This window comes from Pezoporus occidentalis, unplaced genomic scaffold (assembly GCF_034315485.1).
Source record: "Pezoporus occidentalis ecotype Australia unplaced genomic scaffold, CSIRO_AGI_Poc_V1 ctg254, whole genome shotgun sequence".
Classification (NCBI taxonomy): Eukaryota; Metazoa; Chordata; class Aves; order Psittaciformes; family Psittacidae; genus Pezoporus; species Pezoporus occidentalis.
Window position 1 is genome coordinate 482,333 of NW_026914437.1, and position 16,411 is coordinate 498,743.

The following is a 16,411-nucleotide window of genomic DNA, read 5'->3' on the forward strand; positions in this document are numbered from 1 at the left end:
GTGACATATTACTGATGCTGTGAGCCATCAAGAGCCAAGATCAGTTATTTGTTTGTTTGTGCACGTGTGCATAGATCAAGGCAGAAGTTGAGCACAACGTTGCCATGGATACAGTGTTCTGACAACAGTGCCAGTAATTTACAGATCAGAACATGAAGACTAGTCATCATCCTCACGATTTCACAAACTCCTTAATGTCTCACAGTATTTAACTTCCCTTGACCACAGTCTCTGCTAAGAAATAAAACACAATTATTACATGAGCTGTTCACCACACCAGAGTATCAGGATGCCTTCTACAAGGGCAAGGAGTGACAGAACAAGGGGGACAGAGGGGAGACTTAGATTAGGTATCAGGAAGAAATTCTTCCCTGCAAGGGTGCTGAGGCGCTGGCACAGGGTGCCCAGAGAAGCTGTGGCTGCCCCATCCCTGGCAGTGTCCAAGGCCAGGCTGGATGGGGCTTGGAACAACCTGCTCTAGTAGAAGGTGTCCCTGCCCATGGCAGGGGACTGGAACTAGATGACCTCTAAGGTCCCTTTCAACCCAAACCATTCTAGGATTCTATGATTATGGATGGGTTTCAGAATCCAGACAATCTCCTTTCTTCTTCACTCAGCCTTCATAAATCAGCTGATCTGATTTCCCTAAAGATTAGGGCCTCATCCCACATAAAGGAATACTTCAACCCTTTAGTGCAGGCAGTTCTGGGACATCCCTTTTCCATTGGAGAACTCTGGACTCACACGGCAGTTCTGCTTTGCCCAGTACTTTGCTGACAGAGGTCTGAAATGCTGTAGCAGCTCAGAAGGAACAGATGTGAAGCCCATTCCCAGTCCCTCCAACTCCCAGTACTACAGCTGAGAAACTCTCTAGCCAGTACTGCTCCCAGGGCAAGAAAAGGTGAGAGGAGAAATGGGAAGCTGGAGGTGAGACCAATGGCACAGAGGGAAGATGGGCTACCGTAAGCAAGTGGAAGCATGGTACACGATTACAATCGCAGATACCATAAGCAGTTGGCTCTTTTGTGTTCTTTTTCTGCATCACATCTATTTAGAACTTCAAAATTACTGCCAAGCCCTCTTTGCCAAAATATCCCCAGAGGGGAAAGAAAACATTTTCTATATGGAAAGTTGGACCCCCTACTAAGATAATAATTCTTCAGCATCATACAAATTCCTAAGTAACAATCACCAAGTTTGTTGTGTTTAATGACAGTCAAAACAAGTCTCATGTCACTTTTCCCTTTATATTTGGCTAAAGCGTCTCAGTTCAAGGTACGAGTGAGCCAATACTGCAGCTTTGGTTATTGTTTTAAAAATCAATAGAACATTTCTGGTCAAACTTTTGCCTGACTATTACCTTGTTTGGCAGATCATTTAAGAAGGACATTTTTCATTTATAGCTATTATCTGGACTTCAGTTCTGGGGAAACTACTCAAAATATGTTTTGTGAGACTTGGAAAAGGTGTATTTTTTCCAACAACAAAAAAATACTAAGTACTTTGTGCACAGAAGTAGGTGGAAGTTAGGGAAGGTGACATGCAAATACCTATGCTGGCATTTTGCTGGAGCAGATCAAAACATGTCTATTTTGATAATAAAAACCACCAAGGTTCTTTTTAACCCATGTTGAATCACAGCATTTGTAGAAACAAGGGAACACCATGTGGAATCTCCAACAACACTTCCTGCAGAACTTTGATGGAGTTTGCAAAAGAATAGGACCTCTAACATCCAAAATGGAAAAAAGCAGGCGCCCAGCTCTGAACTCAAAGGTCAAAATAGGAAGGGCAATATATGCCTCAAACCAAGCCATAACAGAGATAAAGCAGCTGCTTCAGCAACAGCAGCAGCTGGCAATCCCTGCCTTGCAAGTGATGAGCAGCAGCGTGCCTTACTAGCTGACTAGCAGTGCCTTGTTTGTCTGACCATGGTAGCTATGGGACCTCTGAGAACGGAGGCATCAGAAAGAATAGTTTATTACCCTGCAAGGTGTTCTCACTGAATTCTGAGACATTGTCCGTGAGAATGCAGTCTTTTACTCAGAAAAGCCACCAGAGATTAACAGTAGCAGTAACTTAATCTAACATTACAACCATGTTTCACAATATAGGCATAGAAGAGAACAAAAGAATTTCCTACTCTGAGAAGCTGGATTTAGCATTAAGAATCACGCTCAAAATCATTTCCTCAAAACTGAACCAGATTAGTGTCCCTCAGTGAGGGAACAGCATCCTGCCTGTCTAAAAAACAAGGTTTGTGCAAGAACCTGGCTTACTATAAAACACAGAACCTTGTAGCTGGTTAGCACCAAAAGAGTGGCAGCTAAACCCCCACTAGCAGAATCTACCAGTATGTTAAGCAGAAGCAATGCACAAAGAAAAGAACAAGGCAAACTTTCAGGCATACTGGCTAAGACTTATTTTCCTAGTAAGATTACCAGCTCCTCAACAGGGAAGATTTTTAAAGAGCAATAAAAGCTCCCGGGTAAGCAGGACTGGCAAATGAGCCTGTACCACTATTTGCTTGGGGGTTTTCTTGCATACTTTTCTTTATTGAAGGGGTGGGTGGGGAAAGGAACTCTTAAGAACTGCTTTCTTACTCTGCCCAACTTCCCACTTTCCTGTTCTTCCTCTCCTCCCTGTGAATACTTGGCAACAATGTATTTTTAAGATAGATTTTTAATTAACCATTACACAAGGCAAATGGCACGATAAAAGAATATACTTAAGGAAACCGGTTTCTCTAAAAGCAGGAAGGCAACTCTAAATAACTAGTTTCTCACCCTCTTTAACACATAGTCTTATATAGATGCAATTGAATTTGATATCAGCACAGTGTATCATACATTCTCTACTACTCTTTCAGCACAAAAAACTGGTCACAAAGGGTGAACAATGCACACCCAAAACACCATTTAGTGTTGGTTAGACATCAAATACTTACTCAGAAAATTGTTTTAGTGTCTTGATGAAGACTATGCTCAAGTATTGGCAAAACTTAAAGTGTTTTCAAGGTGAAAACTTGCTATACAAAAAAACCCCATTATTAAATAAGCAAATCTCCTGCCCCCAAGTAAATGCATCCTGGCCAAAGCAAGATGATCCACCACCACAGGAAGGTTTTAAACCACTCATACCCATTGTTGTTGTTACTACTGAGTTCATTCAGCGCTTGAATTCAGAATGGCACAATTTATAGCTTGAGTACATGAGCTGTAACTTAACAAAGGCCTACCAGCACCTATACAGATAGGCATCACTTTCTATATTCAGCTCTAACCTCCCGAAACATGACAGAAGTATGGACAGATGGTATCTGAGGCCAAGGTCAACAGTGAGGTCACCAAAACCTTCAAGCCAAAGGCCTGTGATAAGACAGATTTACTTTAATCACCTATCCTTCACAGATAGTGCATTTCCCATTGTGGATTTCCAAGTCGGTATTAAATCTGATGCACAGCTTTTGTTTTCCAAAGTTCATGGATGTTTTATGCTACAAGCTTAGTTTTAGCTCTGGATGTCAGCATTAAGGAAACAAGAGGAGAGAACTAATTTATTACAACTCTTCTGAATATAAACTGGCCAAAACAATTTACCATAGTAATCCTAGCTTGCCCCCTGTGGAACTGAAAACTAATTGTGCCTTGTAGCATGACAAAAAAGGAAAATTCAAACATGGTACCAATTGAGAGAAGACATACTTTCAGCTTTTGTTAAATACAAACAAACAAAGAAAAACCCAACGCTAAACATCTCGGGATTCCTGGAAATCAGAACCAACCAAACTTACTTTAACATAAGCAACTCACCTCTATCTGGAAATGTGCCTTCCACTCTTATTATAAGTAAAATCTCTGCTGGAAAATTACAGAAATGTTTTTTCCTGTCTCTTCATTTGCTATGTATGACAGCATTTTGTCTGAAGCCAGTTTCTGCTGTTTGCCAATGGTTTTGTCCATAGCCTCTTCCCCAGAGGGTTTCACACATGAGGGGAGACTCTTTCATAAAAAAATATATCAAATTAGCAGGCGATTTTGGAGGGGAGGTAATGATTAATATGTGAAATAGCTGAGCTTTGAGAAAACGGAAAATCTTTTACAAACTCCATTATGCTTCTACAAAGCTTTTGCAAGAGTATCTGGAAGAGGCAAATACTTTGCTTTAAACACTGTGTTTCCAATAAAAACAAAAGAAAGCAAACTAATTGAACGCAAAATAAAACAACCCAAAAACCATCACCAACCCAAAACTAAAGTCTTCAACACCAGAATTCATTCCATGTGCTCAGAGCCAGATTCAGCAAAACATTACACATGCCCAGTGAAACTTACCTGAGAAATGAAGGTATGCAGTAGTACTTTGCAGAAGGTATCAAAAGCCTTGCAAAATTGAATCAAATTTTAGAAGGTAAGAGAAGTGAAAGCTAAGGAGAGGGAACTTTTGTCTACATTGTCATCTAGATCTTCTTTAGGGAACAACAATGAAGAGAATTCTTAATTTCAGTCTACAGTCCTGTGCACAAGCCTTTATGCTCTCAACACCACCACCTCAACTATTCTTGTGGCATAAACAATAACTACCACTTAGGAGAGCACACATCTCTGCTATGCTTCCCTATAGCTCACATTCCACACTTCCTCAGTATGATCCCTAGGCAGAAACAACGAGCAGAGACTGCTAACCTACCAAGCTGATAGCCTTCTGAAAAGGAATATATTGGTTTAGTGCCCATTTGACGATCCTGATCGGACTCAGCCTTTTTATTGCCCTTCCTCACCAGCAAAATCAGACTGTTATAAACAAATGCAACAAATGAGCAAATACAGGTTCTCAAACCTGCAAAGTAATTTTAGTTTAATACACAGAAGACTGCCCTGAAGCCTTAACTGCTTCTAAAGGTGAAGAAAACAATCACAAGGGCTTCCACCCACATTTTTAATCATTATTTTCAAATGAACTACTTTTTCACACGCAGTAGTTTCTAACCATAATCAACATATGCTTTGTAATAGGACTTTTCTATTCTAAAGCCACACTGGTCAGAAATTGCTACACTTTAAAACATTCCCAGCAACAGCCTGAAAGTGAAACTGGTTTCACGGGTTTACAGCTCTTCACATCGAGAACAAAGTCACGATACTAATAGTCATTAAAATTATATAGAGGGGGGAACTGGATGCAAACAACCCTAAGCTTTTGAAGTGCTAATATTCAAGGATGCTCTACAGCACTTGAAATGAGCACCACTGGAAAACTAAACCTTAAAGGCTTTATCGACAGAAGGAAGTTGCTGAGAAGCCAGCACCTCGGCGGATCACTGCGAGAACCGCGTCCGAGTGCGCCTGAACCGCTCAGGAAGAGACTGCCTGAAACTTTTCCCTGTCGATCCCGAGAGCCGGCAGGAAGCAGGAGGAGAGGGAGGAGAAAACCCCAGCGCGGCCCTAGGGGCCGGGGCAGCGCTCCGCCCGCACAACAAAGGGGACGCGCCGCTGCCCGCCCCCACGTGCCCGCGGCCCCTCCGCGGGTGACAGACCGGCTTTACCCCTTCACCCCCGGCCCCGGGGCACTGCAGAGCGCCCGGGGGCTCCCCGCAGCACGGCTCGGCTCCGCGGGGCTGCCCACAAGCAACTTTCCGCGACCCCTCACAGAGCCGCGCCGTCCCCCCCCCCCCAAACCGGGGGTGCCGGAGCTGCTCCCCTCACACACAGGGACCGCGGCCGATCTCGGGCACAGGCATTAGCCCCTCAGGCTGCCCTCCACCGCTGTCTTCAGGCGGCGCAGGAGCCGCTCGCCCCCTCAGCACGCCCCCCCCCCCTTCCCGGGCTGTGGTACTCACCAGGTCCTTTGTGTTTTCCATCAGGCCCTCATGGGCAGGAGACGCCCGCTGCCTCTGCCCCCTCCCCTCGGCTCGGCCCCCTCCGCCTGCCGCCTCCCCCTGCGAGGGGCCGGGCCCGGCGGGGCAGGAGGCGGCCCGCAAAGTTCAGCCTCTCAGCGCGCCGGAGGAAGAGCCCCAACTCCGTGCGCCGGAACATCAACAACATTAGCATGGCGGCGCTGCGCAGGCGCGGCGCGCAACCATTGGCCTCCAGCCTGTTTGGGGCTTCCTCGCCCTCCGTACAGCCCTCTGGGCGAAACCATTCGGAAGCGGGGGGGGGGAGCTCGGCTCAGGGGCAGAGGTTGAGGGCGCAAAAGCAGCTCCGCCGGGGCTCGTTTTGCCTTTTGGGGAATGGCGGAAAACTTAGGGCAGCCGTGGGGCCGCCGGTGAGCCGCGGTTGTTGTCACACGGGAAGGGGGAACCCTCTCTGGGCCCGCAATGGAGCCGCCCGGCCATGGGCCGTGTCACGCGGAAAGCGGAGTGGGAGGGTGGAGAAAGGAAGGCAAAGAAAAAAGATCACGTGACAATGCCTTATGGAAGACGACAGCGTCCGGAATCACGTGGGCTAAGGAGGGGCAGCGGTACGAGCCTATCACACCCCGGGAACAGGGCTTAGGGAGGGTATAGGTATAAAGTGTCACGTGACTTGCGAACACGTGTTCCGGTGAGCGGGGATGCGGCGTGGGATGGGTCCGCGTCGTTCGGGCCCGGCGGCCCCCGCGGGCGGGAGGAAGAAAAATAACGGGAAAAAAACGGCGAAAACGGCGAAAACAAAGAAAACGGTGACGCGGCGGAGCGATAGCCTAGCGGTGGCCGCTGCGGCTGCAGCAGCTGAGCGGGCGGCGGCCAGGCAGGCGGCCGCGGAGGCGGTTCGCCGCGCCCGGCACCTGAAGGAGCTCTCCTGCGCGTCAGGTGCGGAGCGGGACCTGGAGGAACTGGTGTTCGGTGACAGCGTCAACGTGGAAGAGGATGAATTGCTGCAGTGCCTGGCTGGCCCTCAGCGGGTAGGGCTCGGGGCCCCGCGGGCAGATCTTGCCCTGGGCCTCACCTGAGGCCCCGACCAGGAGCGTTGTGGAGCTTCCTCTGTCTCTTTGTCCCTGCATCTTTCCTCTCTGCATCTCCTTGTAGCCATCCATAGCTGGGCTAAAGTGCCCCCTTTGGTTGTTTTCAGCTTAATGCTCCAGAGTGGGAAACTCTCCAGAAGGACTCCAGTGATTCAGAAGTAGAAAAGGAAGCAAAAGATAATTTACTGACAAAAAAGCCAGCCTGGGTGGATGAAGATGATGAAGCAGAGGAAAAGTAAGTTCAAGTTTGAAGGTAAGAACTGGATGTCATACTTAAGAGTAATAGAAAGCAGCTTCAGTTTGAGTAATCTTCATGTTCTTATGTGGTTTTTCCCTCTAGTGTTGATATGACCCATAGGTATAGGAGAGACTTCATGAAAAGTGATGCTGAGAAGACACTTACTAAGAAAAAGCTAAAAAGAAGGCTTGAAGAACAGTGAGTTTTGTTAGTTTTCTTAATATGAAATAAGCTTATGAGATGTTCATAGAATCCTGGAATGGTTTGGGTTGGAAAGGACCTGTCACTGCAGGCATTTGTAAAAAGTCCCTCTCCAGATTTCTTGTAGGTGCCGTTTAGGTGTTGGGAGACTGTTACAAGGTCTACCCAGAGCCTTCTCTCATCCAGGCTGAACCAGCCCAGCTCTTTCAGCCTGTCTCCAGAGCAGAGCTGCTCCAGCCCTCACAGCATCTTCATGACTTCATCTCTGGTGTGTTGGGGGCCCCAGAGCTTGGTGCAGAACCGCACTTGGGGTTGTGTGAGGGTGGAGTAGAGGGGGAGAATCCCCTCCCTCAGCCTGCTGGTTATTTGTTTTGATGCAGCCCAGCATATGGTTGACTTTCTGGTCTGCAGGTGTGCACTGCTGGCTCATGTTGAGCTTCTTGTCAACCAGCATCCCCAAGTCCTTATGGCTGCTCTCAAGCTCTTATGCCCAGCCTATAGTTCATCTTGGGACTGCCCTGAACCCATGTGCTAGACCTTGCATTTGGCCTTGTTCAAAGTCACTTTCTTCTTTACCTGCTGTATTTATATGCCCTGATTAAAGCTAGTGCTTCTTACAGTATCTGCAGTGCTTGTAATTCCAAACTAATACCAAGAATAATGAATAAAATATGCATTAATGTTGTCTGGTTTAATACTTGTTTTAGGAGAGAAGCTCTAACTAATTTGTCTTCTAGGGAGTTACGCCAAAGTTTGTTGTAGTGATGCACTGTGTTGTAAATAGTGTGATTGAAGATGTTCCCTTAGTATGGTGTATAAGAATGAGCTGAAATAGGAATAGCAAAGTAGATGTGTTTGGGTTGTCACGGTATTAGCATGTATCACTCCAAAGAAGAGTGCTTAAATGCTTGGTACCAGTTTTGCTTTAGTTTCACATTTAGGAAGTCAGCAAAACACAGAAAGCTGAGTGAAATTTTAGCAAACTTCTGTAGTGTTGCAAATGCAAATGATCCTGCAGATTGTACATCTTGTAAGTACTTAATGCAGAGAAGGAAATTGCTTTCTCAAAAAAGTTCTTTTTTCCCCTCTTACCCCCTCACCCTTCTCTTGCTAGGTTTCAGCGAGCTATGGGAGGAGTTCCTGCCTGGGCTGACTTGGAAAACAGGAAGAAATCCAAAAAGACTGCAAGTGATAGTAAATATAAATCCATTACTACTCTAATAAGTGTTGCTGTGTTTTCCTATTCAGCTGAAATATTTTCATGTTTTCTCAGATTCAGTAGTGTGCTAATATGCTGCAAAGGTCAGCTTTATTCCTTCCTTCAGTCTGCTTTGATTTAATTTGTTTCTGTAAGGATTTTCTAGCTTTTAATGTGGAAGTGTTTTTGGATTTAGTCTGTTCAATGCTATGATGATGATGATGCCTTGAATTCATGAATGAAGATTTGGGAATGCTCAATGCACTTTGTTTTTATGAGGTGAGAGTGATGAAGATGATGATCTCCTGCGCAGGACTGGCAATTTTGTGACAAATTCAGAGTCCCTGCCAAGAGGTATTTTGAAGGTAAGGGCGACCCTCATCTTTCTGCTTCAGTTTGACCCATATGCACGCTTTGGCTTCTTTGTTGATATTTGAGAGCTGGAATTTGTGATTGTGTGAATTTCTTCTTCGTTTCTGTAACTGGAAACCCTGGAGGGTGAATAATTTGACAGATTGAGCAGTTCATATCATGGAAGCGTGAAACAAATTGAGATGTTTTGTTTGACATGAGAATCATTTTATGTACAATAAAGTAGCATCTTGTAGGATTTTAATTTCTGTACAGGAGGGGTATCATTGTCCCACAACTTTGAGGCTTCTGAAATGGCCCTTGAGAAATGACAGCTTTAAATGAGTGCTTCTTCAGTATAGCTCTGTCCTACAGCTATTTCAGACACATCTGAATGCAGCTAGTTTTACACAGACTGTTAATTTCAAAGTCAGTAGAGCGGCTGGCTAGTTCATCTTCTGTCTACACTGCTGCATTGAAGTAACTTTGTCTGTTCTACTTGTGCCATCAAAAAGTTCAGGGTTTGAGATCTTGCTCTTGCAGAATAAAGGGCAATTAAATTTGCCGTTCGCCAGAATAAGCAAAAATGTCAGTTACATGGGTTGTTTTAACTGCTTGCTCTGTGTTTCAGATGGGGATCTGCTTGCCTGCTAATCAGGAACGTTTTGCTGATGGAAGACTGGCAACCGTGCAGTTTCATCCATCTGCTCAAGTAGTCATGACTGCTGGACATGATCGATCCGTGTCGCTCTTTCAGGTGAAGAATTTCAATCTATAGGATGTAAATGGCCTCTAATATGGAACTTTTTTTAATAAGTATATCTGAAGTAGCCAAAGGGATTGCAGGAAAGAACAATACAACATAAATATTTCCATTGGAGAAGCACAATAGAAGTGACTATTTGACCAAAGCCTGTGCAAGGCAGGGAAGGGTAGAAGGTGTGAAATAACATCCGGGAAGGCTGGGAGTGCCTGATATACAGGGTGAAGAGCTAGAGCCAGCTTATTTGTAGATTGAGAAGAGAAGAAGAGATTAATGCTTCGAACTGGTCTGTCTCTTACTGTTTAAGTCTCTTGTACTGGCTAGTTGATATGAATTTTCTATGCAGAAATATTTGGTATGTTCCTTAATAGAATCTGTTTGTTTTTGAAGGTTGATGGTATAAAGAATCCAAAAATACAGAGCATCTACTTAGAGAGTTTTCCAATTTATAAGGCTTGCTTCAGTGTTGATGGAGAGCATGTTATAGCCACTGGTACTCACCACAGAATGTTCTTTGTGTATGACATGATGAGTGGAAATATCATTCCTATACAGAAAGTAAGAGGTACGTTTCATAGTGCTGTAAGAGTCTGGGTGTAGTTGAAGCTGTCTCAAATAGAGGTGGATACGAATTGGCTTTAAAAGGAAATGCAGTGAATTGTTGGAGGTTGTATTTTTAACTTGTCTTCAGGGATCTCTACTCGTATACCAGTAGCTTTAATTTGGGATATTAAAAGCCAATTGTTGCACATAAACAAAGTTGAGTTGTAGCTTTACTGTGACAGTGTACTGCAGAAATGAAAAGCTGAAGCAGTCTTATCCATATGCATTGTGTCTTTGAAAGTTGAGGAAAAAGAGTAAATTATGCCCATTTGAAGTTCTGAATCTCTTTTTAAAGGTGTGGAGGAAAGATTCCTCAGAAGCTTCGAACTCTCTCCAGATGGATCATTCATGCTTGTAACTGGAACTTCAGGCTACCTTCACTTGTTGTCAATGAAGGTAGTTTCTCTTCGTGGTTCATGTAGCTTTATTTCCTTGGTATCTTTCCCCTCTTGAATCTGATGAGTTATGTTTAATCTTAAAAGCTCTTGGTGAAAGCAAAGGTATGAGACTAAGGTATGTAGCTAAGGCCAGAGTTTGACAGGTTTTTAAGCTATCACTGGGAACAGTTGTATGTCAGCTGCTTGCACGAACACTGCTGGCAAAAGGAATGGTGTCAGCATGGAAACAGGCAACTGAGGGTGGGAGAAACATAAGACTGCTGTTTTGGGAGCAGCACTAGTGCATGCCGATATACTGTGTTCGTGAATCACGCCATCTACTGTGATTCATCATGCATACAGAATTTCTTCAGTTCAATTTCAAAATGCCATACGATGACAGCTGGTTTCGTTCTAAACTTTTACTAAGAAAAATACTTCTTAAAAAGGATGCTCATTTCTGTAATGGAGCAATAACAAATTGAGCGTGGACTCATGACCGTGGGCTTGTGCTCTGGTCTTTAGGCACTGAAAATGTTGATGTTGTTCTTTTAATGTCAGTGTAGCTAACTCAGTATTTTTGTGGGACAGGAGTATGGCAGCAGCTTTACTACAGATTTTTGGTAGAATCATTGTTACCATTGTTGTTCATCCTGTAGACAAAGGAGCTGATTAGCACTATGAAAGTAAATGGAAGATGCACTGCATCAGCTTTCACTCCAGACAGCAGTAAAGTATATAGCTATTCAAGTAAGTATTCTCTCTAACATCACTAATCATAATCCTATTTAAGTTGCATAAGTTATTCTAAGTCATTGTTTTACAAAGACGGCTAAAAGACTATGCCAGTATCTGGCCTAAAAATACAACCAAATGATCAATTCTTAAATAATAGTTAACTATTTTAGTATGCCGTTAGTTGTTTGGTTTTATTTCTTTAAACACCCTGTATTTGATAGTTGTGAATGAGATAATAGTTGTCATCTAATGAAATTCATTATAACAAAACAGACAACAAATCTGTTCTCTCTCTATGGTTTCTGTGATCTGATTTGTTCTGCAACCAGAGGAAGGCGAAGTTTTCATTTGGGATGTGAGAAGCAGAAAGTGTCTACACAAATTTGAAGATGAAGGCTCTTTGGAAGGGAAGTGCATCGCTCTTTCAAAAAATAACCAGTATGTGGCATGTGGGTAAGTGACATGGATTTGACAACTTCCTCCTGTTTCATCTAGAAATTCATCGGTAAACTTACTGGTGGCTGGTGAGAGTGTGGAAACATGAAAGAAGTTTGTTTTTATAAGGTCAGAGTAGAGGTAAATAGATGAATATTGCCTCTTTTATGATAACAACCTAATTTGTTCTGTGTGTATCTAAAATACCATAACGCACACCACCAGTATCACTCCTAATGTATTACTGCTGCCATATATGGCTTTAGAAGCTAATTTTGAAATCATACTGACTGAAATCACAAATTCTGTAGTACAAATGTTGATTGAGGCTCTTCCCCCTTTTCTAGTTCTCTTTTCTAGGCTCCTAATTTGGCTTCTGCAAGATAGCATGTTAGCATTTGAAACCATGCTTCAACTCAAGCCACGAGCTTGAAAGTGTTTTCCCACGTGTACTTACCAAGATGCAAGTTCAACTAGTGCAAGGATTCTTTTAAATCAGACTAGCACATATTAAGTACAGTATGCATTTTCTTAGTCCACTGTAGAAGAGGAATTTTACATGAACTTTAAGAGGGTATTTGAAAGATTCAAGCTTTTGATTTTTTTTGAGTCTTTTGATACCAAGCTCTCATTGCGTTGAATTGATGCTGTGAAAGAGATGGGCTTATCAAAGCTCTCCACACTTAAGCATGTGTCTTTATAAATAAATAAGAATCCCAAATATAAACTCCAAAGCAAAATCAAGATCCACACAAAATACTGTTACAAACTTCAGTAAATGATTGGATATGTGACTATAAATAACAAGGTAGTATGTGCTGTAAATGTGTTTTCTTGATACAGCCTTTGTTAATTTCTTTCTGTAGTTCAGCTTCTGGAGTTGTAAATTTATATACTACCGATGGCTGTCTCAAAGAACGCCGTCCTAAGCCAGTCAAAGCCATAATGAACCTTGTTACATCTGCTACGTGTGTGACCTTCAATCCCACCACAGAAATCCTGGCAGTGGCTTCCCGTGAAACCGATGAGGCTGTCAAACTGGTATGTGCAGCTTTAGTGCAAGCTTTTTGTATCTTGATCAGAAATGTTGCTGGTGACATGACAAAACTGATAACCGAGAGCAGATGGACTGCACAGTTTGCTAGACAGAGCGTATCAGTTCATGTACAAGATACCTTGCATTTATAATGAAGTTTTTTTTTCAGGGAAGTTGTTCTGAAAATAACATCTTCTGGTGTAGTTTCCCTTTTGTTTTTCCCTTTTAAGAATGCCTTTATTTCAGTGGTGTAAATAGAGCTCAGCATACAACGTGAATTTTCAGCAGCTGTTAACTGGGCTTACTGTGTGGTGTTTTCCATAGTTTATTCAAAATTTTGCCATGCTTGTCAGAATTCAAGCCAACAGTGGAACTATTGAATTAATCTGAGGGTTTGGAAGCATATTTTACTGCTTACATGTAATTACTTGAAAATAAATGAGTTATAATAACTGGCTTTGGAATGTGTTCCCTGCACCTTTTCTCTAGAACTCTGTATGCGAGTGATATAGGATAGGAATATAACCCAGCATTTGAACTTAACATTGACCTTCTATTTTAAATTTGTACTTTAATATGAATTTTAGTGTTTTTTTTCCTAATTGTTGTAACTAATGACCTGTTTCTCAATAGGTACACATTCCTTCGTATACTGTATTCTCAAACTTCCCAGTGTTCAGAAGAAAACAGATTTATCTTGCTCAATCTATGGACTTTTCTCCCAGAAGTGGCTATTTCTCTATAGCAAATAACAAAGGCAAAGCTTTGTTATTTAGGTATGTACTAAATTAGGTTCATTAATCCCGGATAACGTGGTTATATTTTGTAAGATGGGGCAGATGACTGGTAGATAAGGTTTGACAAATGAACTGAATTTTACCTGATGACTTTACTGAGTGCAGAGCTGGCTTTCCCTTCTGGAGAGTGAGGCTTGTTTGGCTGAATATAGGATACTGCTGCAGACATCCCTACAGAAGTCATTGTCCCTTTCTGAAATTCATAGGCTGCAGAAAGGCAGATATTGGGTGCTCTTCCCATGAGAAAAACAGTTCAGAGGATTAAAAGATGATCTATGCTTCAGTGTTAACATCTGTGCCATCGCTTTGTTCCAGTTGTAAAGGCAGAATGAAGAGCATTGTTGGAGGGAGGGTGGCTGAGTGCTGGCACACATTGCTCAGGCTGTGGAGACTCCATCCATGGAGATACTCAAAAGCCATCTGAACATGGCTCAGGGCAGCTGTCTCTTGCCCTTCTTTGAGCAGAGGTGTGGACCAGGTGACTTCTGGAGGTCCCTGCCAACCTCAAAACCCATTCTGCCCTCCTGTGAGCTGTGGTCAGGCTCAGTGAAGAAGTGGTTGCTTCTTTGTGTTGTTCACTCAACAGGTTACTGAAAAATTTTAAATGTCTCAACTTTTTTTTTTCCCCTTCAGGCTGAAACATTATTCAGATTTTTAGAAGATACAGGAGAAGATGAACCAGAAACTGAGGTACAAGCATTAAAACTGTGACAACGTTGTCTTGAGGAACCTTAGTTTGATTTTGCTACCTCCACTCCTTTATAGCTGGCAGTAAGAATTTCTTTATACTGAGTAATCCGAAACTGTTCTGTCTGGAGCACTCATGGAGTGGGCTCCACATGATGGGCAGGAGTGAGGGTTGTCTTCTCCATCTCTGCTTTTCCAATAATACTTTTACAGGGAGTTGGTAGTTCAACTAAACTGCTGCTCAGTCCTGTTGACAACAGTGTTAAAAATCTTAACATATTTAACTCAAACTCATAGGCACTGCTGTTAAAAAGAGCTGTAGGCTGGCAGATACTTGGCTTGATCCTGTTCTGAAGTCGTGAGACCACGCTCACTTTCCAGCTTAGGTTACATAAATTACTGAAGTTTGAATCATAGTTTGTGTGCAGACAGGATTTTATTGTACTCTTCTTGGGAAACTGGAAAGACCTGGAGCCTTGACAGTAACACAGTAGTTCTGTTAGACCCCAAAATGTGTTAATGATTGAAAGCTAAACTCGGTCAGACTGGAAGCACGTCTTCTGCATGTTAAGCTTGTGTAAAATGTTGTGATGGCTAACTGGCAGATACTGACTAAATTCTCTGTACTGATCTTCCCCTAGGTGTTGTAACCTGCAGATGTGTGTGCTGGCAAAATCAAACAAGTTATTTTTTTATTTTATATGGAAGCTAAAAAAAAATAAATTAATAGAACATGTCTTTTTTGAATGTTTTTCCTTAATAAATGTACCTGATAAATTTTCAGGCAAGTTGTTTCAACTTTTTCCAATGTTTTGTGTAAGCAAGTAGATTTTAATGGTTGGTATTCAAGCTTAATGTCTAAAAGAAATACTTCAGTGTCTTCAGTTATTATAAGCGTATGAAGTATTCCAGTGCTGAAACAGAAAACATGACTTCTGTGTAAACTGTAACCTGTGCTCCATGCGTTCAGCTTGAGCTTTTCCATCGGCTGTGTTCGAGTCTGCGTTGGAGAAGTATCTTGCTGGCTGGAGGAGAAAATTAATATGAAGCCCTGGTGATGCTGGTGGTGTAGTGCAGCTCGACTTACTGGGCCAACTGTAGCCTAAAGCCAGCCTAAACCAAAATGGGAGCAATACCACCCTCAGTTGTGCCTCCTAAGAGTCACAAAAACAACTGGTATGTAACATGGAATTCATTCCTAAGGAAGACCCCGTTCTTTCTGTGAAAGCAAAGCATCCTGAGTATCCATCATGCTTGATTTTTAAATCGGTTGTGAAATTCTGATACCATTAGGATCACCTAGCAAGGATTGCTTTACAGCTCATGTTGCTGGGTCTTCATCTGCTGCCAGATACAACGCTTCTGATCACTTTGGTCCTGAAGTGGCTACGTCTTTTACATTTTTAACACATGAACAAAAAGTTGGTAAGTAATCTGCTACAATGAAAATCCTGCTTCGAGAATAAGTTGTGACTAATGTCTGTCCACTTCAGGAGGGAGCTTTTTCGACAGTAACATCCAAGAGCCAGGATGCTGAAGCCGTTTTATGCCTTCACTAGAGGGCAGCCTTTAACCACTTATGTGAAGACTTGACTGCTTCGTGATGCTGAACATTTGTCCTGTGCCAGCACTGCTGAGGAGTGAGGTTTTGGTTTTGGTTATTGACGCAATTTGCCTTTTTAAAACAATCTTTGTATTTCGCCATTCGGGAGGTTTAAGTAATGTGGCTTCACCCGCAAAACTCTTAAATCCTTTTAAATCAAAGTCTTCTGACACAGCAGGTTTTAAAGTGTGTTATCTCTTATCATATCTCACTGAAGCAGTTGTGGAGTATTTTATTACCATGTAATCCGCTTGTCCTGAGACTCTGCTGCTGTTTGCACAGTATGTGCTTCTGCAGTTTATCCAATAAAAAAGTAATCCCAAATCCAGTGACTCAAAGCGATGTAGGAATGGAAATGCAGAATTGGAATTTGAAATATTGTGTTCCTGGGATTGTTTAGTTAATGTAAACACAACTGTTTCTGGTGTTCTGCCTCACCCGT

The 16,411-nt window shown here is 42.8% G+C and overlaps 2 protein-coding genes across 11 annotated transcripts in view; one reads left to right on the plus strand and one right to left on the minus strand.

Moving 5' to 3' along the window:
* Nucleotides 1–6,108, minus strand: part of MBTD1 (mbt domain containing 1) — a 35,956-nt gene extending 29,848 nt beyond the window's left edge. For 4 of the 9 annotated variants that reach the window (XM_062623574.1, XM_062623572.1, XM_062623573.1 and 1 more), the window contains exon 1: nt 5,840–6,099. In XM_062623574.1, coding sequence (XP_062479558.1) covers nt 5,840–5,860 — 21 coding nt within the window. In that variant the 5' untranslated portion in view covers nt 5,861–6,099. Of the gene's footprint in view, nt 1–3,812; nt 4,002–4,334; nt 5,561–5,839 lie in introns of those variants that run through there. The other 5 variants (XM_062623575.1, XM_062623576.1, XM_062623571.1 and 2 more) reach the window with 5 other exon arrangements.
* Nucleotides 6,109–6,552: 444 nt separating this feature from the next.
* UTP18 (UTP18 small subunit processome component) lies at nt 6,553–15,147 on the plus strand. 2 transcript variants are annotated; one of them, XR_009965789.1, is made up of 15 exons: nt 6,553–6,882; nt 7,050–7,177; nt 7,283–7,378; nt 8,496–8,575; nt 8,859–8,944; nt 9,562–9,687; nt 10,084–10,258; nt 10,592–10,692; nt 11,333–11,423; nt 11,741–11,864; nt 12,713–12,887; nt 13,516–13,658; nt 13,995–14,146; nt 14,313–14,369; nt 15,008–15,147. XR_009965789.1 is itself a non-coding variant. In XM_062623578.1 (14 exons), the coding sequence occupies exons 1-13, from the start codon at nt 6,553–6,555 to the stop codon at nt 14,101–14,103; spliced, it is 1,764 nt and encodes a 587-aa protein (XP_062479562.1). In that variant the 3' UTR covers nt 14,104–14,146; nt 14,313–15,147. The 2 variants fall into 2 exon arrangements, 1 of the variants encoding a protein (XP_062479562.1); XM_062623578.1 differs by having other exon boundaries at nt 14,313–15,147.
* Nucleotides 15,148–16,411: the final 1,264 nt, after the last annotated feature.